General features: G+C 44.4%; 1 protein-coding gene and 1 pseudogene across 2 annotated transcripts; one reads left to right on the top strand and one right to left on the bottom strand.

Annotated features, from left to right (window-relative positions):
- Positions 1-75: 75 nt before the first annotated feature.
- WDR53 (WD repeat domain 53) lies at positions 76-11,320 on the top strand. 2 transcript variants are annotated; one of them, XM_041002966.1, is made up of 3 exons: positions 164-208; positions 6,247-6,742; positions 10,704-11,320. In XM_041002966.1, the coding sequence occupies exons 2-3, from the start codon at positions 6,263-6,265 to the stop codon at positions 11,298-11,300; spliced, it is 1,077 nt and encodes a 358-aa protein (XP_040858900.1). In that variant the 5' UTR covers positions 164-208; positions 6,247-6,262; the 3' UTR covers positions 11,301-11,320. The 2 variants fall into 2 exon arrangements, with proteins under 2 accessions (XP_040858901.1, XP_040858900.1); XM_041002967.1 differs by lacking the exon at positions 6,247-6,742 and having other exon boundaries at positions 76-208.
- Positions 11,321-17,024: 5,704 nt separating this feature from the next.
- On the bottom strand, positions 17,025-17,103 carry LOC121171409 (annotated as a pseudogene).
- Between the last annotated feature and the right edge of the window lie 5,758 nt (positions 17,104-22,861).

Raw genomic sequence — 22,861 nt, 5'->3', positions numbered from 1 at the left:
GCTCGCCCGGCCTCCCCGCGGCGCGCCCGTGGCTCCGCCATGCGGGTTGAGGGCACGAAGCAAGGGCGCACGCCCAGCTCGCTCGCGGTTCCTCTCGCTCCCGGATGTGACTGTTTGGCTGAGGCGCCTCGCACCCTACGCTCGATGCGATTGGGCAGCGGCAGGTGAAGTCATCTCGAAGCGCCGAGAAGGGCAGCGGGAAACGCAGGTATGGGGCTGGCGCGGGTGGGTTCAGAAGTCCTCTGTGGCGGCTCTTCCTTCTTTATGGTGTGGCAGCCTCGGGTCAGCTTTCCTGGGGGAGAATTGGGGCTGGGGGATCTTTTCCGATTTGAGTTAGGTCTCTGAAGCTTACCTTGGTAGCCAATTCCTCGTCCCCCCCCACCAACTCAGGCTTGATTATCTTGGGGTTTCTGGGTCTTTTCTTGGTCAGACCTTGTTGTTCTCCCCGAGGAGAACAGATGTCTAGGAGAGCTTCTGCCCCAACGACTGGTCGGAAAGGAAGAACGCTAACATCCTAACACCGTCCCACTGCACCCCTCACACTTAACCCCTTTCGCCGCAATTTGAATAATTTAAAGTGCCATTTTAGGGCTAAAGTGCCACATTAGACAAAATATGGTCTTCCCCAGATGCACTAAGGCAGTGTGCTTTCTATGCAACACCGCGCTATGGAGAGTGACACGCGGGGCTGTACTTGGAGGTGGTTTGCTGGGAGGGGAAGAATTTGAGCATTGTGTCATCATACTGAGCTTTCCTGGGGGGGCGGTGAGGGGACCACGTTTTTCAGGGAGTGTTTTAAGGGCGTCTACTAAACGAATAGCTGTCGATTGACCCATAATGTGAGCCAGGCACCTACTGACAATAGTGAGAACCTTGCCCCATTACTAAATATAATTTCCCCAAACAACTCTGTGAGGTAAATACTTATAATAATGGGTTTCGCAGTCAGCGTGTCCCCACCTTGCTTTGGTAAGAAATCATCCCTGTTGTGTCATCCATTTCTTGTGAAAATAACTACCTCTTACACCCTCTGTTGTAGTTGATAACCTGTTGATCTTTGTCTTTCCTGATGCCTTTTTCACCAAGCTCCAGAACCCAGATTTTATTTTTTTCAGTTCCCACCATGGCCACAGCTCTGCCAATGAGTTTGATGGTTGTCCAGCTTCACATAGGAGGGACTTGAGAAACGGCAAACCTGTAGGTAAAAAGCTGGCCTATCTTGGCTATAGTGATGGTGACTTTCAGATTACAGTTCCTAAGTTTGAACCAAGTTTTGTCTGAAAAGACAGCTGTGCGTTTCTTTTGAATCTTCAAGGATCAATGGAATTGGTCCACCTGAGAAAGGGGAGTCTAGAGCCGTGCCAAATGATCAGGTTTCTGGGCATGGGTAAGTGGAGTCAGGACTGGAGCAGAGTGCTGAGGGTACAGAACTCCCAGCCATTCAACCTACTCTGTGTCCTGTGTGTCACAGGGAAGGTGAGGTAGAGCCTGTGACACATTGTGGTCATATTGTCCCTGGTTGAGGTGGCTTAAGTGGCAGTCTGTCCCCTCCCACCCCCCCAGTAGCCCTGGTAGAATGTCAAGGTTGCCTGTATCACTTTCCTGCTTTTCTTTTTGCAAATCCTTCACCTGCTGATCCCATCTCCCCACCAAGCCCTCTCCCCATAGTCACTGGCACTCTACTGTTTTTTAGAAAGTGTGCTGAAATACCCTCACCTTTCCCTCATCCACTCCATGATCTCCTTAGGTGTTTGAAGGAAGGGATGCATTTATGTAAAGTAATTTCCATGGGGGATATGCTTGACTGCTCTGCTCAGACCCTCAGGTGACACGAGAAACAAGAGGCTGGTTGACGAGGCATTGCCTGCTTCTGCTAAGCTTTCCAGTTCAGTCATAGGAAAAACAAGACACAGGGACTTGCCAACTCATTTCTGAAAGTTGTTTTGATTTGACCCCAATTTAGTTATTTTTTTTTCCCACTACCCATCTACCACAGCAGTTTATTCACACTTTACAATGATGGTCTTGGGTGTATCTCAGATAATGAAGGTTTTACTCATACAGACTAAGTAAGCGTCTGATTTGATTGCCAATCAGCACTCTGCATGGGAAACACTGGTTGACTAAAATCACTAACTTCAGAGTGTCTTTTGGGGACTTTCCCAACTTTTTCTTAACATTTCCAGTAATAGGTCTTCATTTTAATTTTTCTGGCTAGGCAGGTGATCAAAAAAATTTTAACTGTGTGATACAGAAACTAGTAATTCAGCTTGTTTTTATTATGGTGCGTGTATTTTAAGGTAGAGCTATTTTGGGGTCTTGTGAGATTAATAGAACAAGAGTTCCTACTATTTCACTACAGAAAAATATATAGAAAATGTATTATTGGTAATAGTACCTTTGCTTTTTAAAGGTTTTATTTATCTTTACTGGAAAGCCAGATTTACAAAGACAAGGAGAGACAGAATGATTTTCCATCTGCTGGTTCACTCCCCAAATGGCCGCAATAATTGGAGCTGAGCTGATCAGGAGCCAGAGCTTCTAGGTCTCCCATGTGAGCGCAGGATCCAAGGCTTTGGGTCATCTTCCACTGCTTTCCCAGGCAACAAGCAGGAGCTCAATGGGAAGTGGAGCAGCCAGGACATGAACCAGTGCCCGTGTGGGATGCTGCACTTGGAAGTGTGGAGGATTAACTAGTTGAGCCACCACATCATGCCCCGTAATAGTCCCTTTAAGCAGATTTCATTTGTTGCCTAACTCCTGTTCATTTGGGGATAGAACTGAACCTAAACATGCCTCTAGAGATAGAATACCCTTCCAGAAAAAGGAAGAAAATCTGCGAAGACTCCTGTCTGCCAGTGAGCATTTATTTGTCAAACCCTGTGAATGGGTTTGTAAAGGAGAAGAGGAAGTGCTGGAAACTTGCCTCATTTGAAATCCCAGGAGGGAGACAAAGCCTGTACTCCAGGAGTCCGGCAGAGAACAGAGGTGCTGACTGTCAGATTGATCCCTCTTAGCAGCAAGAGAACTGACATAGGAAAGAAGTGGTTAATGCCCTAAAAGTCCATAACAATTAAAAATGCCAACTTCAGTTGCCTTTTAAATAGCTAATTCAGATTTCATATTTTAAGGTAGGATGCTGTTAGACATCATCTAAGTCTCCATAATACTAAGTCTAAATCGCATCAATACCTTTTCGCTTGAAATCGTGAGTTTTTTTTTCTTCCCCTCGATCTGTCTGGAAATTTTGCCAGATTCTTTCTCAGAGCAGAGAATTAATTCTTGTTTCAGTGCTTGTCAGCAAGAATCAAGCCGCCGAGCTCCCTGTCTTTCCCTCTGAGTCATTTCCTCTCTCAGCCGCTCCTTTAACTCTTGCTTGAGTCTCTATTGAATTAGTTTCCTCTGCATACTAACTGTGTTTCTGCTAAAAGTTTTAAAAGAGGGGGGCTTTTGTGTATTTTGTCATCTTGATGAAAATCTTGTGTGACTTTGCTTTTGTGTGTGTGTGGATGTGTGACCGTGATCTGTCACCTCAGTTACTAATAGGTCAGGGATTTATTGTTGTTGTCTAGTAATTTGTATATTTTATTGATCAGGGATGATATCAAAGTAGAAGAAAATAAACAGTTTTGTATTTGGAATACGAAATATTGCCAGATTATTTTAAGTGACTTTTCCAGTCGGGATTGGTAAATCTGTCTTTGTGCCATGCAATTAAATCCAAGTGTCATAACTGAAAATAATAAAATAATTCTAGCAATTTTTCGCCTGGTATATTCTCCCTAGCTTTGTAAAATGAACAATTAGCTTTAGCCAGATAAATTTGTTTTCTTCCTTTCATCTGACCATAGGAGTCTAAATTGCCCTAATTTTCTCAGTTGCCTTGACAGTCAAAGCAGGGTATAACAATTCTAGTCTGTATATTTGGGATTCCTAAGAGATGAGGAATCTGGATTTTGTACTCAAGTCCTGTTGTATAAGTGTAGGTAGATGGTAAAGTGCTGAAAAAAGTAGGTGAATGTGTTTTTTAAACAATGGGGAGTTCGTAGCTTTTGGTCATTTCCTGCAAACAATACTAACAAAGCTTGTTAAGTTATTCAGAGAAGGGTATTGGGGCCAGTGCTGTAGCATAATGGGTGTATAGTGGGTAAAACTACTGCCTGCAGCACCAGCATCCTATGTGGCACCGGTTCCAGTCTCAGCTGCTCCACTTTTGATCCAGCTCCCTGCTAATGTGCCTGCAAAAGTAGCAGAAGATGACCCAAGTCCTTGGGTTCCCACACCCACATGGGAGACCCAAAAGAAGTTCCTGGCTTCAGACCAGCTCAGCTGTGGACATTGAGGCCATCTGGAGTGAACTAGCAAGTTAACATATTCTCTCTCTCCCTCTGTAACTGCCTTTCAAATTTAAAAAAGTAACCTTTTTTAAAATGAGAAAAGATCTCTGTTATTTAAATACTTAGGATGTCGTTATGTTAGACCCTATGTACAAATTGTAAGAATCAAGATACCTTGGGCAAATTATTCGGCATTTCTGACAATTTTATCATCTGTTAAAGGAACTCTAGCCAATCAAATCGATTGTTTTAAGACCAAAATCAGATAACCTAGTAAATGAATATCTGAAGTACAGCTCCAAGGGTCTGCACTTTTGGCTGGATTCTCAAGTGATACATGTTCTGAAATTCCAGTATGTGATCTGAAGAAAGGGATCCCAAACGTGTAAATAATGAAGACTCTTTTCTAATAACCTGATTTGACAAGTTATATTTGTCAGTGTTCTTAGTGTTTAATATTTATCAGTTCCACAGGTATATTCCCCATATGGTCACCGTAACTGGGGCTAGGTCAAATTGATGCTGAGACCCTGAAACCCAATCCCAGTTTCCCACGTGGGTACAGGAGCCCAAGTACTCAGGCCATATTCCACCACTTTCCTAGGAGCATTAGCAGGAAGCTGGATCAGAAGTAGACGGTCCAGGACTTGAACCAGTGTTTGTATGGGATACTAGCGTTGCAGACAGCAGCTTGATGTGCAGTTCCACGATGCCAATCCTCAAACAGCTTATTTGTCCAAGGTACCAGGTGATGCTGTTGCTGCTTATCTGGAGACCATACTTTAAAAAAAAAATATATATATATATATATTTATTTATTTATTTATTTTATTACAAAGTCAGATATACAGAGCAGATGTACAGAGAGGAAGATCTTCTGTCCAATGATTCACTCCCCAAGTGAGCGCAACGGCCAGTGCTGCGCCGATCCAAAGCCAGGAGCCAGGAACTTCCAGGTCTCCCACACGCGGGTGCAGGGTCCCAAGGCATTGGGCCGTCCTTGACTGCTTTCCCAGGCCACAAGCAAGGAGCTGGAAGGGAAGTGGAGCAGCTGGGATTAGAACTGACACTCATAGGGGATCCTGGCGCGTTCAAGACAAGGACTTTAGGCGCTAGGCCACGCCGCCGGGCCCTGGAGACCATACTTTTAAGATCCCTAGTTTAGTATGTGTGTATGTGTGTCTGTATGCCACTACTTAGACTAGCCTAATAAAAAGAGAAAAGTAACAACAGTGATATTTATCAGTTTCTGTTTCATAACAGACACTATTATTTGGGCTTTATATATAATGTTAATTATCTTAATGACCTTGGCAAAGGATGTTATTCCCATTTTGTAGAGAAGCAGAGTGAGTCACAGAGGTGCTTAGAGTCAACCAGCACAAACCTGATAAGTCTGTCTACAGAGCTCACTCCCTAAAACATTTAAACGAAAAATATAAAAAAAAATAATAATAATAATAATAAAGAAAAATATAGTCTAATGATCGCATAGCCTTCTCATTAAGAGTTTTTCTGAATTTATATAATGTTTAGTATTGTTCTCATGTCAAAGACTGGAGGACCAACTTGTATGGGTCCCTAATAGCAGAAGTCTTAGACATTTGCCAGACATTGTTCAACTACCTTTGGTATTCTTGAGCTTTAATTTTTTTTTTTTTTAACTATTTTTGATTAAGGCAGGGTTTTTTTTTAACATGTCTTTTTGGTATTTCAGTGATATCTTGTTTATGATATTTGACCTTATTTGGGAGGGCGTAGGGGAAATCCCAGAGAACTGTATCATAGAATGATGATGATAATTTAACAAGAAGTTAAAATTAAAAAAAAAAACTACAAAAAAAAAATCTGACCTTATAGTTCTTATACAACACTTGAGCTGATAGCTCCCTCTCTGCCCTCATCACAGAGTCTTCCAGGCCAATATGTCAGTGAAGTGGACTGGTGGACATTCTTCTCCCATTCTCTGCTTAAATGCAAGTAAAGAAGGGCTACTGGCCTCCGGAGCGGAAGGTGGAGAACTCACGGCCTGGGGTGAAGACGGGAATCTGCTGGGACACACACAGTTCCCAGGAGCTGATGACGTTACCAGTGTCATATTTTCTTCTTCCTGCCCCACCAAGCTCTTTGCCTCCCATGGAGAAACCATTAGTGTGCTGGATGTCAGGGCCCTCAAAGCTTGTGTGGACCACTTCCATGTGAATGAAGAAGAAATCAACTGTCTCTCCCTGAATGAAAACGAAAACCTGCTGGCTTCTGCCGACGACTCTGGGGCAATCAAAATCCTAGACTTGGAAAGTAAGAAAGTCAGCAGATCCCTGAAGAGACATTCCAACATCTGTTCCTCTGTGGCTTTCCGACCGCAGAGGCCTCTGAGCCTGGTGTCGTGTGGACTGGATATGCAGGTGATGCTTTTGCAGGGAGATAATGTCCAAATGGGATTTGCTAACAGAATCAAATGATTGATCAGGCTAAATATACCTTTGCATCTTCTGTTTTCTGTGCTGACATGTCTTATTCATTTATGAACTATAAGCCTTCCTTCTATGTTTAATGCCAGCCCAAAAAATCTCATTGATTTTATTCAGAGCAAACCTTAATCCTTTAGTCTTCCTTTCTCTGTGCCTTAAGACATTCCTGAGATTTGAGAATTCAGACACTTAATTCTGAACATCTGTTGAAACAAAGGGGATATCAGAGTTGATCTGCCCATCCTGTATAAGCCCTGTGCTTAAAAACTGAAAGAGCACGTTGGAGGAGATGGGTTTGTTTTCACTTTGCAATTCTATTTTTCTAAAGCTAATTGAAAGATTATGACTGGGTGATCAAGATCAGAGCATTACATTCAGTCCTGGGTTTTTAATAAACCATCACAAGTTAGCCCAAATCCAAAGTTCCACCATTGGGAAAGCAGATATGTCCAATATATTGGGAACTGGAAGAGTTTAGCTCCTAGTTGTCTTTTGGGGGGTGGGGAAACATGTTAGTCTAAATAGCAGAAATGATGGGGAGGCAGATTTTGGTTTATTTTGGTTTCTTCAAGAGCTCACTGCCCCACAGTGGTGTGTGCTTCCTTGTGAGAACACGAATCTCAGTTATCTTGAGCATTTTAATTCCAAATCATATCGTCCAGATAGCTATCGCTCTCTTTTAATAGATGAAAAAACAGATCTAAATTAAATGTGCACACAACTGCTGACTGCGATTCAAACCTCATCTCTGACTGTGAACTGTTTTTGTGGCATCAGAGTTGTTTAAGCAGAGTATCCTTGGTTGAGAATCAGTGAGCTCCCAAACCACTTTGAACCATTGTTCATCAGTGACCTACTTGTCTAGCACTGTTGTGAAAATGTAATTGGTGCTCTCAATACTACTACACAGTACTTTGCTTCTATAAACTCTGTGTTCCTTTTAATAGCATCAAAGGTTTTGTCTTTGCATCTTCTTGGCTAGTGGACTTTGCTATCTTTTCCTGTATCTTCTATAACTCTTACAATTTAGGAATTCAAGTGTCAAACTTTGCTTTAAAAAAAATCTTTTTTTTTTTTTTTCAAAAAAATACATTTGAAATGCAGAGTTAAGCAGGAAGAGACAGACCTTCCATCCACTGGTTCATTCCCCAAATGGCCACGATGGCCAGAGCTAAGCCAATCCAAAGTTAGGAGCTTCTTCTGGGTCTCCCACGTGGGTGCAGGATCCCAAGCATTTGGCTATTTCTCTGCTGCTTTAAAACCAGGCTGTTAGTAAGGAGCTAGATCAGAAGTAGAGCAACCAGGATTTTCCTATGTGGTTGCCAGTGTCACAGCCGGAAGGTTTTACATGCCGTACCACAATGCCAGCCCCTGATGGGTCTGTCTGTCTGTTTGTTTGTTTTTATCACAATGATTGCCCCTACTTATCTCTTAGCATTTGATAGGCCCAATCAGCAGATATACTGTAATGCTAAGATAGTCCCAGAATGATTAAAAATTGTCCTGACAAAAATATCTGTAGCATCTCTTTTGACAATCACTCTCGAGAAATTCCTTTTCCACTCCTAGATCTTGACCAAGCCATTTACAAGCCTTCTGCATCTAATATATCTCAACAGTGGGGAGGTAGCACCTGCACAGCCAGGGGGATGTCTTTTTAGATAGGCATCCTATCTAAAATTTGCCTTTGACAAACTTCTGTCATCCTTCCGCCATACCAACTTTTCGTTACGTACTTATTATTCGTTCATTAGCTGTAGCAACAGACAAGTGCACAATGGTGACCTGTACTCTGCAGTTAGGTGATGGACATCCAGAATTTACCTTTTTGTCTCCAGTAATAGGCAAGATGCTTTTACAGCAGGTAGCTGACAGGGCAGTCTAGAAAGTAAATACTTATAAAAGGAAAATAATAGAGTTAGGTAGTTACCTATTTCAATTGTCCTGGCAAATTTTTTTTTCTTTTAATTTTATTGGAAAGTCAAATATACAGAGAGGAGGAGAAACAGAGAGGAAGGTCTTCCGTCTGATGATTCACTTCCCAAGAGACCACAATGGCTGGAGCTCAGCTAATCCAAAGCCAAGAGCCCAGAGCCTCTTCTGGGTCTCTAATGTGAGTGCAGGGTCCCAAGGTTTTGGGCCATCCTTTATTGCTTTCCCAGGCCACGAGTAGGCAACTGGATGTGAAGTAGGGCAGCTAGGATTGGAACCAGTGCCCATATGGGATTTCTGTGTGCAAGGTGAGGACTTTAGCTGCTAGGCCACACCGCTGGGCCTGAAGCAACATTTTTTTAAGATTCACTATAGATAAACTTAAGAGTTTTAATTTATTTATTTTTATTGGAAAGTCAGATGGACAGAGAGAAAGATCTTTTGTCCGTTGATTTCACTCCCCAAACAGCTGCAATGGCCAGAGCTGAGCTGATCCAAAACCAGGAGCCCAGAGCCTCTTCTGGCTCTCCCATATGGGTGCAGGGTCCCAAGGCTTTGGGCTGTCCTAAACTGCTTTCCCAGGCCACAAGCAGGGAGCTGGGACAGAAGTGGGGCCACTGGGATACAAATCGACACCCATAGGGGATTCTGGCAAATGCAAGGCAGAGACTTTAGCCGCTAGGCTAGCGTGCTGGGCCCAGGGGGAGGATCTTTTGAGCAGGACCGCTTTGACATGATCACATTCACTTAGGAACTGAGGCCAGCGAACTGGTTTTTTTTGATGTGTTGCGCGTCTATAAGCCCCAGCCTCTCATTTTTGTCTTCAGTTTCCAACTGCCTTGCTTAGAGTGACAACTGCTCAAACAGCTGATTGAAAAATTAAGTATGAAATGTCTTGAAGTCTTTGACAGTTGGGAAAAGTAAAAAAGTGTAAAAGGCAATGTCCAGGCAGGAACAGTCTGTAATGCCTCAGTACTTGGAAATGTAGAGTCTGGGTGATGGCTAACACAGATGTTCAGCCAAATGCAAAAATGGTTCAGTTGCTGTAGGCACTAGGGTGCAGTGCGTGCTTTACTGCCGCAGGCTGGTAAATTCAACCTAGGCTTGACTGAGGCCAAAAGAGGAGACCCATAGCGGTGCCTGTCATTCATTCAGCTGCAAATTGGTCATTTTCCTTATGTTCAGATTTTTTTTTTATATTTCATGTCAGGTTTCAGCACTCATTTGTGTTATGCTTTCTGATATGTTACTGTAGCTCACTGTTAGCTACTAACTATGATGTTATAAACCCAGCACCACGTACAGCGCAATGGCTCAATGACTGAATCTTCACCTTGCAAGTGCCAGGACCCCATGTGGGCACTGGTTCATGTCCCGTTTGGAATTTCTGCAGTTTCAGAGGCGTTATGCTAGACATTAGCAAAGATGGGTTAAATCTCAAGAAACTGACAAGCTGAAAGTGTATGTCAGTTAATACACTCAGAACTAACTGTGGGAAAGAGGAGCAAGTCTTCTCAGAGGACAGGGACTTCAGCTTAAGCCCCCATCCGGGTAGCTTGGGTAATGTGAAAGGAAAGGCATTCCAGATGGAAATTATTCCCATGATAGCCCAAATTTCATTATTTAGCTGACAGACACAGCGCAGAATAAAACTCACAAATTTCATACTCTTCAGTCTTATTCAGAGTTGAGAGTAGAAAGACATTTAGAACCTGGCAGCTGCTTAACAATTATGCTGTAATGGGACTTGTTAATCAAAACTTATTCAGGGTCTTGTTTTATAAATGCTGACTTCCCATCTGCCTTCTAGCTTTGGTTGCAGGGTAGCATCCCTACTGGAATATTTTGTTAGTGTCTGATTTTTTTTTTCTCTTTTCAATATTGCTTGAAATTGCTGAGTGGTCAGGACAGTAGAGCAAAATGGCTAGAGTACTGTGTGACCCTAACTTCTTCTTGTTCACAGGTGATGCTGTGGAATCTTCAGAAAGCACGGCCGCTCTGGATTACAAACTTAGAGGAGGATAAAGCGGAAGAAGCAGAAGGCCCGCAGTCCCCTGGTCAGCTCTTAAACCCTGCTCTGGCCCACTCTGTCTCTGTCGCATCATGTGGCAATGTTTTTAGTTGTGGTGCAGAAGATGGTAAAGTCCGAATCTTTAAAGTAATGGGAATCAAGTGTGAACAGGAACTGGGATTTAGGGGCCACTCTTTGGGGGTATCCCAGGTCTGTTTCCTGCCAGAATCCTATTTGCTGCTTAGTGGTGGGAATGATGGGATGATAAGGCTGTGGGATGTGAGCAGTGAAATTGAGAAAAAACAGAAGAGTCCTACAAAACACCCCCACCGGAAGAAACCTAAAAGGGCCACTTTCACCAAGCAGGGCAGAAATACTAGTGCTTCAGTAACAGAACAGGAAGACCATGGCAGAATTTCTCCAAAGCTCAATATCGAACATGGGGAAAAAGTGAACTGGCTTTTGGGAACAAAAATAAAGGGACATCAAACTATATTAGTCGCTGATCAAACTAGTTGTATATCGGTATATCCCTTAAATGAAGTTTAATTCCAATAAAGACATTTGAACAACTGGCAAAACTTTTTTAGGTTAAAAAAATTCCAGATTCTGAGGCAGACATTTGGTACAGTGGTTAAGGTGTGACTTTGGCTGCCTGCATCCCGTATCAGAGCACCTGGGTCTAAATCCTGGCCACTGGCTTCCTATCCAGCTTCCTGCTAATGCACGCCCTGGGAGGCAACTGCTGATGGCTCAGGTGGCAGGGTCCCTGCCACCCTTGAGAGAGTTGGGTGGAGTTCTGGCTCCTGGCTTCAGCCTGGCCCAGCCTTGGCTGATGCAAGCAATTAGGAAGTTAACCAGTGGATATCTCTCCCATCTCTCTCTCTCTCTCTCCCCCTTTCCCTCTCCTCTTCTCTCTTCCCCCCCACCCCCCATCTTTTTCTCTCTCCCTCCCTCCCTTCATCGCTAGTAAGGTTTTTTTTTTTTTTTTAATTCTGTATTCTGGGTCTGGCTTTGTGATGCGGTGATTCACATCCCATATCAGAGTGCCTGTTTGAACGCCTGGCTGCTCTGCCTGCAGTCGGGCTCCCTGCTGATGTTCCCGAGAAGGCAGCAGGAGGTGGCCCGAGTACTTGAGTCCTTGCCACACATGTGGGAGATTTAGAGGGAGTTCATTCTCCCGGCTTCAGCCTGATGCATCCTCAGCTGCTGTGGCCATTTAGGGGTGAACCAGTGGATTAAAGATGTCTCTCTCTCTGCCTCTATGTTTCTGTCACTCTTGCCTTTAAAATAAATGTTTTTTAAAAAATTCTAGATTGTTCATTTGAATTATTTATTATATAGAATCATACCATTCCATGGCAGAAATGTTAAGACATTTGAAAAGATTGGATCCTACTCTGTTTAGTAAAGGACATAAATAAAAATTTGGAATCAGTGTTCATTGAGTCCTGACTTGTTCTACCTGTTCTACATGTATTTCATTTCTTAATACAAATCAATGCAGAAGGTTTTTTTTTTTCTCTCGTATGTTAGTTGTAGCGGGAATCAAGACTCAGAGATGTTAAGCCACATAAGGATTCTGGAAAGCTGCCGGCACCATGACTGCCTGGAAAGGCCCTTGCCTGTGCAGCCTCCCACCTTAGGAAAGTCCACTTCCCAACCCAAACACAGTCACCACTGTGGTTACCACGTTCATTGTCATGAGGCTTACCAGGCTGGAATCTTACCACTTGATCTGTATAAAGGTCAGAGGCTGTGCTCATCATTACTTCAGCAGTGCTTCTAAAAAGCTTCCAGGAGACCTCAGTCAGCTGAGGATATTAGGCAGCAGTCCAGGATGTGCTACTGGTAGGGCCAAGAATGAGCTGAAGTTAAAGGATTTATAAATAAGCAGAAGATACAAAGTGGAGCATAGGCCACATTTCATGCATGTTTCAGTGACAGTTGCTTCTCATCCTGGCCTCCATGCATGTTCTGTTCTGTTGAAGAGCTTTAAAGGAAGAAGCTGTTGACCGTTGCCCTTGTTTGAGTCAAGGCTTGTTTTACTATGGCAAACACCAAATGCCGATCGGCATAAGAGAATGGACAGGAACTTAACTGCCTCACAGAATGAAGAGGCCCTGCTGTAGTCAGGTATGTGCTGTGGGGCAGCTGTGCTGACAGGATGTGACCTGTGAGTGCTCCACCTCTGGAAAGTTGCCTAGACATGGAGAGAAGGCTTGGTAATTTTAATCTTAAAACCAGCCATTCCTGAAACAGGTGGATTCCTTGAACCTGTTTTGTGTGCATGTGTGTTTACTTAAGCTAGTTTGAGCTGGATTTTCAGCTTGCTAATGAAAGTCCTGAGAAATACACAATCAGTAAATAATGTTTAGTGATCTCACTTGGCATTTTAAGTTGGTCCTGCAAAGTTCATTGACCAAGGACTGATTTTCGAGTACTGACAAATGGACCTAATCCCAGTACTGGGTGATTGTCTTGGCAACTTGGGGCCTTCGTTTGAGAGTGAGTGTGTTGAAATAGACATCTCCTGAGATGTCTCCTCTGCCTCGCCTCGCCTCGAGGAAGTGAAAGCAATGCCATCACAGTGTTGTGCTAAGTGCTTTTCTAATGGTTCTAATATGCATTAAGATATCAGGAAAATTTTTGGGCAATCTGGGATTTTTAGAAGGACCTTTTGAAAAGATATTACAACATTGTTTCATCTTTTAAGTATGAGTAACAGACACCCACTCAGGAGTGGCTAGGCAAAAAAGGAAATGTATTATCCAAAAGAGGGGAGAACAGGGTGTAGACTTAATCTATAGCAGAGAAACAGCTCTGCTGCTCTTGGAGCACTAACCAGGGAAGCCAGTAAGAATGAAGGCATGGGCAGTGAGGGGTAGGTAAGAAGCAGTGATTAACAGCAGACACCTGCATCCCACATCAGATGCGCTGGGTTTCAGTCGGCTTCCACTTCTCATTCCAGCTTCCCAGTGAACACCCTGAGAGGCAGCAGGTTTTAGCCGTTGGTCCTGCTGTTCATGGAAGACCTGGATTGAGTTCTGTCCCAGCCGTGGCTATTGCAGATGTTTGGAGAGTGAGTTCACAGACGGAAGATCTTTCTGGATCTCCCTTTCAAATAAAGTGGAAATAAGTCATAAAAATAAAGGCAGCCACCTTCAAACAAATAAACCAACCCAAGTATTTACGCTTCAGTTTTAAGTCCTATGGTCATTTTGTTACTGTATGGCTGGGTCCAGGTTCTTGTCTGTGCAAGAATTCAAGGACAAAGAATAAAGTTTATCGTTAACAGCAAAAGTACACAGTCAAGAGGGAGTACAAGTACACTTAAGACTGAGCTGCAGACCTGGCATGGTAACCTAGCAGCTGAAGTCCTCTCCTGGAATATGCTGGGATCCCTACGGGCACTGGTTTGTGTCCCAGCTACTCCATTCCCATCTAACTTCCTGTTGTGGCCTGGGAAAACAGTAGAGGATGGCCCAAGGCATTGGGACCCTGAACCCACTAGGGAGACCCAGAAGAAGCTCCTGGCTTCAGATCAACTCAGCTCCAGCCATTGTGGCCACTTGGGGAGTGAATCAGTGAATGGAAGATCTTTCTCTGTCTCTCCTCTGCAAAATCTAACTTTACAATAAAAAATAAATCTTTTTTTTTTTTAAATGAGCTGCACCCATTAAGTTTCAGGATTATCCTTTTGTATGATCTGCAGAAATTGAATATTCATGGGCAATGATGTTTGAGGCAGAGTTTAATTGAATAGAAGAGGGGCAGAATTTAAGTATGTCAGCCATGATAATTAGAGTTACACTGTAGTGAACTGTGTGTTGTGGGTTGGTATAGTGCTATCAGTAACCATATATGTGTCTTCAGTTGGAAGTTCCTGAGAGATTCCTAGAAATAGCTGTTTTCTGCGGCGCAAGTGGGGAAGAGGAGTGTTGGGTGGAGTAGGTGGGACGGTAGAGAGGCTGGTGACCTCAGCATTCCCCTCGCTAACTGCCTATCTATATCAGCTTGGCTGTTTCTAGTATACAGTGCCGTTCATTTAGCAGAAAAAAAAAAAAAGCATTTCGGGGCTACATCCATAATCCTTGCTGCCAAGTCCAAGGCCCAAAACTCAAGAGAATCTGGCCTGTCAGGTTCTTTACCCTTGATTCCATCAGTTGTGCTCAGAGAGTGCTGTCCTGGAGGATGAAGGATGCCAAAAGGGCCCACACTCACTGGCTAAAATAACAGCCCCTGAAGTCTACAACCTCACCTTGTAGTAAGTTTACAGTGTGGAAATGATGTGAGAATGACGTGCTCTTGGGAGTGCTGGCCATTTCACTATAGTTTGAGTCTCAATTTGTGAGAGCTACTATTAGTCAGTGGGTGTTACGGATACGAGGATGTTTGTATATTGAAGAATGTTTTGTGAAGTACATAACTACTTCCTGATTTACACCTCAATTAAAAGGAAAAAAAGGCTTTGTGAGGGTGAAGTCACAGAAGGAAGCACCTTGGCCTGACCCTTCAGAGGATTGAGCATATTTTGAACAAAGCTTAGCCGAGTTAGCCAGCAGACCACCCAGGTGACCAAGAGGAAATGGACATCTTATCTACACTGTGTGCAGGAAGCCAGTAGATGTCCCCCACAGGTATCAGGGTGTAGCTCTCAGGGATAGTTCAGTCGAGCAAGTTAATGAATAAGCAGACATTGAGAGCATGCAGTGTCCTATTGACACAATATTTACTTTTCCTTATTTGGTAAAAGAATCTTTGCAGTTAGGATTCATAAATGATCATACTAAAAATATTTTTAAGTTTTTTAAATTTTATTTTTACTATTGTCTATATTGTTAAGGATGTATGCCCATATTGGCCCTTGATTAGGGTGGGGAGATTGGAGGTATGGAGGAAGGAAAGTGGGAGGGACAAAGGTCTCATTTTTCCCCCTCCTATACCCTCAGGGAAGGGGAGGGGACTATTCCTTGCTATTAAACTACATCAGCACACAAGGATGGGGACAGTCATTTGATGACGTCTTAGAGACCCTGAGGTGAGGGTCTTACTTGAGTGATTTTGATAGTTTTGAGACAATGTTGCTTTCATTGAACCAGGGTTGAGAATATCTGTATCAGCTGACCAAATCCACCTTAGTGCATCGACAGACCCAGAACCTTACTGCAAAGCTTGTCCAAGAGTCCAACCTGTTCTGCTTTCCATCTGCTGACAAGGCACTTAGCATCCTCTGTTGGCCTAGATGACAGTCTTATCCACCATGTGCATTTGGGCCTGCTGTCCACTGCACAGACATCAGCAACTGAGGAAGCATAGTCTTGCTACATTATCTTACGAATTTCCATTAGGCTGGGGTTTGAGACCAATGATCTAATTGGGGAATCCCTCATGAAACCTTACCTGGGGTGACCTCAGACTTGTCTCTCCCCTGTGCTTGTCAATACAAGGTCAGATTTGGTCCATCATCTGCACCAGCCAACGCATATACCAGTGGATGCAGCTGCCTGATCAGTTCTGTCCCTAGCCCCATCTCTCTCATGAATGGATGCTGCAAACCAGCACTGCCTCCATGGGTCCAGTTTACATGCACACCAATGGGTGCTGTGGTCTAGTTGGGGCAACCTCTAATAGCTCCCAAAGGCCTGCCTTTTTATGTATTCCAGTACATGCTGCAGCCTAGCACAGTCTGTCCCACATCCCATCTGACTCTCATGCACACCTATGGGTGTTCAGCCCAACCCTTCTGCAGACCTGGACTACATACTTGCCGGCAGGTGTCACCACCTTCTCCGACCCAGCCAGCTCCAACCCTGGCTCTTGTGCTCACCAGCAGAAGCTGCAACCTAGCAGGTAAGTGTCTAGAGTGTCTGCATCTTTTTTTTTTTCTTTTAAAGATTTTATTTGTTATTGGAAAGTTAGATACACAGAAAGCAGGAGAGACAGAGAGGAAGATCTTGCATCTGTTGATTCACTCCTTAAGCGGCCACAACAGCTGAAGCTCAGCTGATCCGGAGCCAGGAGCCTGGAGCCTCTTCCAGGTCTCCCACGTGGATTCAGAGTCCCAAGGCTTTGGACTGTCCTCGACTGCTTTTCCAGGCCACAAGCAGGGAGCTGGATAAGAAATGGGACTGCCGGAATATGAACCAGCACCCACCCATATGGGATCCTGGTGTGCAAGGCAAGGACTTAAGCCACTGGGCAACAACACTGGACCTAAAAAAGTGTTTTTATAAGAATTTTATGACGTCTGAGTCAACAGACTTAACAAAATCTGAATGTACCTTTCTACATGATCAGAGAAACTTCTCTAGTCAGAGACTATAAAAATGACCCCTGAAAGTGTAGTCTTTGAATGTACCTTTCAAACCCGAAATTACTCATAGATAGCATGTCACAGGCTCAAGAATTCAGTTATTAAATTCATCAAGTATTATACGTGAAATGAATAAGCCAATGTGTGGCTAGACAAATGCAGTATGCACTGCGTTCTAAACCACTAAGACACAATAGGATATCATCATAGCAGGCGTCAGGAATCACATAACTGTAGGCTAGTGAGGGCACTCAGCTTGGTGCACCTGGGCGTGCTATACTTACGGAGGAAGGAAAACGGATAAATTAAGTTCATGAGCTGAGAACAAACTGAAAGCCTGGAATGGATAGAGCTATGGCACAGGGCTCTGGGAATGGCATGGCACCATGACATTGAGCTCCTCTGGAGTTTTGGCCCTCTCTCTGAACACAGGAAGAATGAGCTGGCATTCCCACTAGCCCACCATCTTTGCTTTAGCTTACACTCCCCTCCTTCCAAGCCCTAGAACGTGGCCAGCTGTTCACAAGCGTCCTGAGTATGCAACTCAGAAGTGGGAGCTGAAGAGAGAGCACATGTACTGAAGCAGAATTAGTGGCAGTGGCCAAGTCCTTCCTTTCTGTGTTGGTTCTTTGGTATAGCTTTTCTTTGGTAGGAGGAAATAAACCTATTGCAAAATGTTTCTAAGGTAAAAACTCGAGAAAAGGACCCAATACAATGGCTCAGTGGCTAAATCCTCACCTTGCAACCACTTGGATCTCATATGGGTGCTGATTCATGTCCTGCCTGCTCCACTTCCCATCCAGCTCCCCGCCTGTGGCCTAGGAAAACAGTCAAGGATGGCCCAAAGCATTAGGACCCTGCACACATGTGGGAGACTCAGAAGAGAGGCTCCTGGCTCCTACCTAGGAGGCTCTGGATTGGCTCAACAGTGGCCACTGTAGCCATTTGGAGAGTGAAACAGTGAATGAAAAATCTTTGTGTCTCTCCTTCTCTCTGTAAAATCTGTTTTTCCAATAAAAATAAATAAACCTTTGGGACAACGTGGTAGCCTAGAGGCCAAAGTCCTCTCCTTGCATGCACCAGGATCCCATATAAGCACTAGTTCTAATCCTGGCAGCCCCACTTCCCATCCAGCTCCCTGTTTATTGTCTGAGAAAGCAGTCGAGAACAGCCCAAAGCCTTGGGACCTGCACCCTGGGAGACCTGGAGAAGCTCCAGGCTCCTGGCTTCAGATTGGCTCAGCTCCAGCCATTGTGGCCTCTTGGGGAGTGAATCATCGGATGAAAGATCTTCCTCTCTGTCTCTCCGCCTCTCTGAATATCTGCCTTTCCAATGAAAATAAATAAATCTAGATGGGAAGTGGGGCCTCATCCAGGGTCCATATGGGATCCTGGTGCATTCAAGGTGAGGACCTTAACCGCTACACTATCACACTGGGCCCCAAATAAAGCTTTTTTTTTTTTTAAAGAAATAATAATACATCTCAGAGTTTAACTGTGCACATGTTAAACAGAAATCTTGAATGATTTTTTCCCGAAGCCAGCATCCCCTCCCTGTACCAATGTTCCACATGGTAGTGCCTGGGTTTAATTCTCTCCTGCCAATGACATACCCTTAGAGGCAGCAGTGATGGCTCAGTCACATCAGTGATGTAACTGGATTCTGGCAACCCATGTGGAAGACCAACATTATGATCCTGGTTCCTGGCTTTGCCCCAGCTCAGCCGTAGGTCATTATAGGCGTTTTGTGGACAAACCAGCTGATCTCTTTCTCTTGATTTCTAGCTCTTTCTACTCCTCAAATATATTTTATAGTCGCTTCACAAGGGAGAGATAGAGAGGGATAGGGAAGGAAGGAGAAATGGAGAAAGAGATCTCACATCCACTGGTTCACTCCCTAAATGATCACTCCCCAAGCCCCATGGGGGTTGGGCCAGGTCAAAGTCAGGATCCTGTAATTCCATCCAGGTGTCCTGAGTGAGTGGCAGGGACCAAAGCTTGACCTGTCATCTATTTCCTCCCCAGTGCAGTAGCAGAAAGATGGCCCAGAAGAAGAGCAGCCAGGACTTGAACCGACTAACACTCCAATATGAGATGCAGGTGTCTCCAGTGGAGGCTTATCCTGTCACTGTAACGCCCACATGCACTCCTCCAATGTTGTTGAATAAGCAAACACTTCCCCAATGTTCCATCATCAATCTTCCAGTTAACAGTAGCAGTATGGTCCTGGCGCGGTGGCGCAAGTGGTTAAGGTCCTCGCTTTGCACGCCCGGGATCCCATATGGGCACCGGTTCTAATCCCGGCAGCCCCGCTTCCATCCAGCTCCCTGCCTGTGGCCTGGGAAAGCAGTAGAGGACAGCCCAAAGCTTTGGGACCCTGCACCCGCGTGGGAGACCCGGAAGAGGCTCCTGGCTTCGGACTGGCATAGCATCGGCTGTTGTGCTCACTTGGGGAGTGAATCATTGGACGGAAGATCTTCCTCTCTGTCTCACCTCTCTGTATATCTGCCTTTCCAATAAAAAATAATAATAAAAAAAATCTTTAAAAAAAAAAACAGTAGCAGTGACAGTAGCAGCAAGAACCTATCAAGGAATATCTTTAATTGGAAAAAAAAACTCGAACAATATAAAAATATTTTTTAATGTGAATAAATGCTCCTGCTGTAGGCAACTGGGTACGCTAAGCCTGATTAATACCAAATTTCTAGTAATTATACCAGTGTGTCAGCACAGTTTCTTATTCTATTTTTTTTTTTTCTTTTCTTTAAGATATGTGGGGAAGGTGGGAAATGCTGGGCCGGGACACACCACCCATGCAGATGGAAGATCTTTTTCTCTGTCTCTACTCTGCAAATCTGCCTTTCTAATAAAAATAAATAAATCTTAAAAAAAAAAAAAAAAAAAGAGGGCTTGGTGCAGTAGCCTAGTGGCTGAAGTCCTCTCCTTCTACACACCAGTATCGTGTGGCCTAGGAAGGTAGTCGAGGATGGTCCAAGGCCTTGGGACCCTGCACCTGTGTGGGAGAACTGCAAGAGGATCCTGGTTCCTGGCTTTGGATCAGCTGAGCTCTGGCCATTGCGGCCTCTTGGTGAGTGAATCAGCAGATGGAAGATCTTTCTCTCTGTCTCTCCTGCTCTCTGTATATATGACTTTCCAACAAGAATGAATGAATCTTAAAAAAAAAAAAAAAGAAAGAAAGAAAAGAAAAAAGAAAGAAAAGACTAGAAGAATCATGGCAGAAGTATTTGGATTCCCACTACCCAGGACAGGGGAGATGAGGGTTGAGTTCCTGGCTCCTGGCTCTGTACTGTTGTAGCTGCTGGAGGCATCTAGAGAGTAGAGCAATACAGGGGAGATTCTCTCTCCCTCTGTCTCTCTCTCTATCAATCTTGATACTGCTCTTGAGATTTGTCATTCAAATAAATAACAAGATAAAATAAATTTAAATTTAAAACAAAGTTCAGTGGCTAGCATCGTGGTGCAGTGAGTTAAGCTGCCAGCTTCCCAGTTGATGCCGGCATCGCATTTTGGAGCTCTGATTTGAGTTCAGGTCGCTCCACTTCTAATGCAGCTTCTTGTTGAATCACCTGGGAAGGTAGCTGAATGTTAACCCAAGTGTTTCAACTTCTGCCACCTAAATGCAAGACCCTGATGGAATTCTTGGCTCCTTACTTTGAAAATTGACCCAGCTTCAGTCGTTGCAGCTCTCTGGGGAGTGAATCAGAAGATTGGAAACTTGCTCTCTCTCTTCTCTCTCTCTTCTCTGTCTCTGTCTCTTCTCCCTCTCCTCTCTCTCCTCTCTCTCCCCCCTCTCTTTCTGCCTCCTCTTGCTTTCCAATTGCCTTTCAAATGAACAAACTAATTTAAAATAGACTTTTAAAAAGAAGCCCTAGGGCCGGCACAGTAGGTTTGCTTGCGCCAGAATCCCATAAGGCTGCCAGTTCTAATCCCAGCTTCCCCACATCCCATCCAGCTCCCTGCTTGTGGCCTGAGAAAACAGTTGAGGATGGCCCAAAGCTTTGGGACCCTGTGCCCGCATAGGCAGACCTGGAAGAGGACCTGGGCTCCTGGCTTCAGATCGGCTCAGCACCAACTGTTGTGGGGAGTAAATCATCAGACAGATCTCTCTGTCTCTCCTCCTCTCTGTATATCTCTCTTTCCAATAAAAAGAAATAAATCGTAAAAACAAACAAACAAAAAGCCTTAATCTGTGGTGGAAATGGAGTGTTCTGGTAGAACACAGAAAATTCTTCAGTTTATACCCTAAGGCAGGCAGGGAAAAAAAAAAAAAAAAACAGCCGTGCTACGGGAGAAGATTGGAGTCCCCATTGAAACCAGGCATTCTGGCTTCCATGCCGGTGTGCATCCTGGTCCCATCAACCCAGGGAGGGAGCAGCAGAGGGGGGGCAGGTCTGACTGCTTCGTTCCACTTTATTGGCCCTGTCCAGCCCAGACAAGTCATCCTGTGGCACTGCCACCTGTTCTCTAGGTGCCACATACCTTCTGCTGGCAGTCAGGTGCACACGGTGGGGCCCCACTGAAGAGGGAGACACAGCTCAGAGAAAACAGAGTTTTTCTACCTCCTGTCTGTCTTACTCTGAGCTCCGTTTCTTAAGGCAGATTTATAGAGAGAAGGAGAGACAGAAAGATCTTCATCCACTGGTTCACTTTCCCAGTGGCCACAATGGCTGGAGCTGAACCAATTCAAAGTCAAGATCCAGGAGCTTCTTCTGGCCCTCCCACATGGGTGCAGGGTCCCCAAGGTTTGAACCATCCTCCGCTGCTTCTCCCGGCCACAAGCAGGGAGCTGGATGGTAACTAGAACACTACAGGACCATAACTAGAGTTCATATGAAATGCCAGCACCCTAGGCAAGCATTAGTCTACTAAGCCATTCCACTGACCCCAACTTGCTCCTTTTTAAACTGTGGACGCTAATGTTCTAGATGCTGTTGATCTTGAGACATTTGAAATGGCGTCCCTTCCTTAATTTATTTGTGGTGGTTTAGCGCCCTCTGGTGGCACAATGCACATATTTACTGTGTCATCAATATTTTGGTGGCCTCAGATTAATCAGTTAACACCCTAGCTTTTGTTTAAAAAAGAAAAAAAAAGATTTTTTTATTTATTTTAGAGGCAGAGTTAAGGTTGTCCTGTGGCATATCAAGGTGATCATCCACCTGGAGCACCAGCATGCCAAAAGGCATAGATTTGAGTCCCAGCTGCTCCACTTTTGATCCAGGCCCCTGCCGATGTGCCTGGGAAAGCACTAGGATGGCCGTAGGTCTTGAGTCCCTGCATCCATGTGAGAGACCGAGAAGCTCCTGGCTTCTAGCTTCTGGCTTCAGATTAGTTCAATTCTGGTTGTTGTGGCCACACAGAAACATCTGTTTCCAGCAGACGGAAAATCTTTCTCTATGTCTCTCCTTCTCTCCGTAAATCTGCCTTTCCAATAAAAAATTTCTAAAAAATAAATATATTTTTTAAAAGTGATGCAACCTGATTTTGAAGCTGTCCTCATATGGGATGCTGCTGCACTGGCCCCACTTGTTCTCTTGAACCCATTCTTTCTGGTGTTTGAAATGTTGTGTCTTTTGGGGCCTGGCACAGTAGCCTAGCAGCTAAAGTCTTCCCCATGCATGGGATGAGATTCCATATGGCAGCTGGTTCTAATCCTGGCAGCCCTGCTCCCCATCCAGTTTCCTGCCTGTGGCTAAGGAAAAGTAGTCGAGAATGGCTCAAAGCCTTGGGACCCTGCACCCGTGTGAGAGACCCAGAAGAGACTCCGGACTCCT

This window comes from Ochotona curzoniae, unplaced genomic scaffold (genome assembly GCF_017591425.1).
Source record: "Ochotona curzoniae isolate NIBS_2020 unplaced genomic scaffold, NIBS_Ocur_1.0 scaffold_2587, whole genome shotgun sequence".
In the NCBI taxonomy this organism is placed as follows: domain Eukaryota; kingdom Metazoa; phylum Chordata; class Mammalia; order Lagomorpha; family Ochotonidae; genus Ochotona; species Ochotona curzoniae.
This window is presented reverse-complemented; position numbering and strand designations above follow the sequence as displayed.

Excerpts from the sequence above, each read along its gene's own strand:
- WDR53 (XM_041002966.1), top strand. The coding sequence starts at position 6,263 with ATGTCAGTGAAGTGGACTGGTGGACATTCTTCTCCCATTCTCTGCTTA. Across the intron at positions 6,743-10,703 it reads CGTGTGGACTGGATATGCAG|GTGATGCTGTGGAATCTTCA; the intron begins GTGATGCTTTTG and ends TCTTGTTCACAG.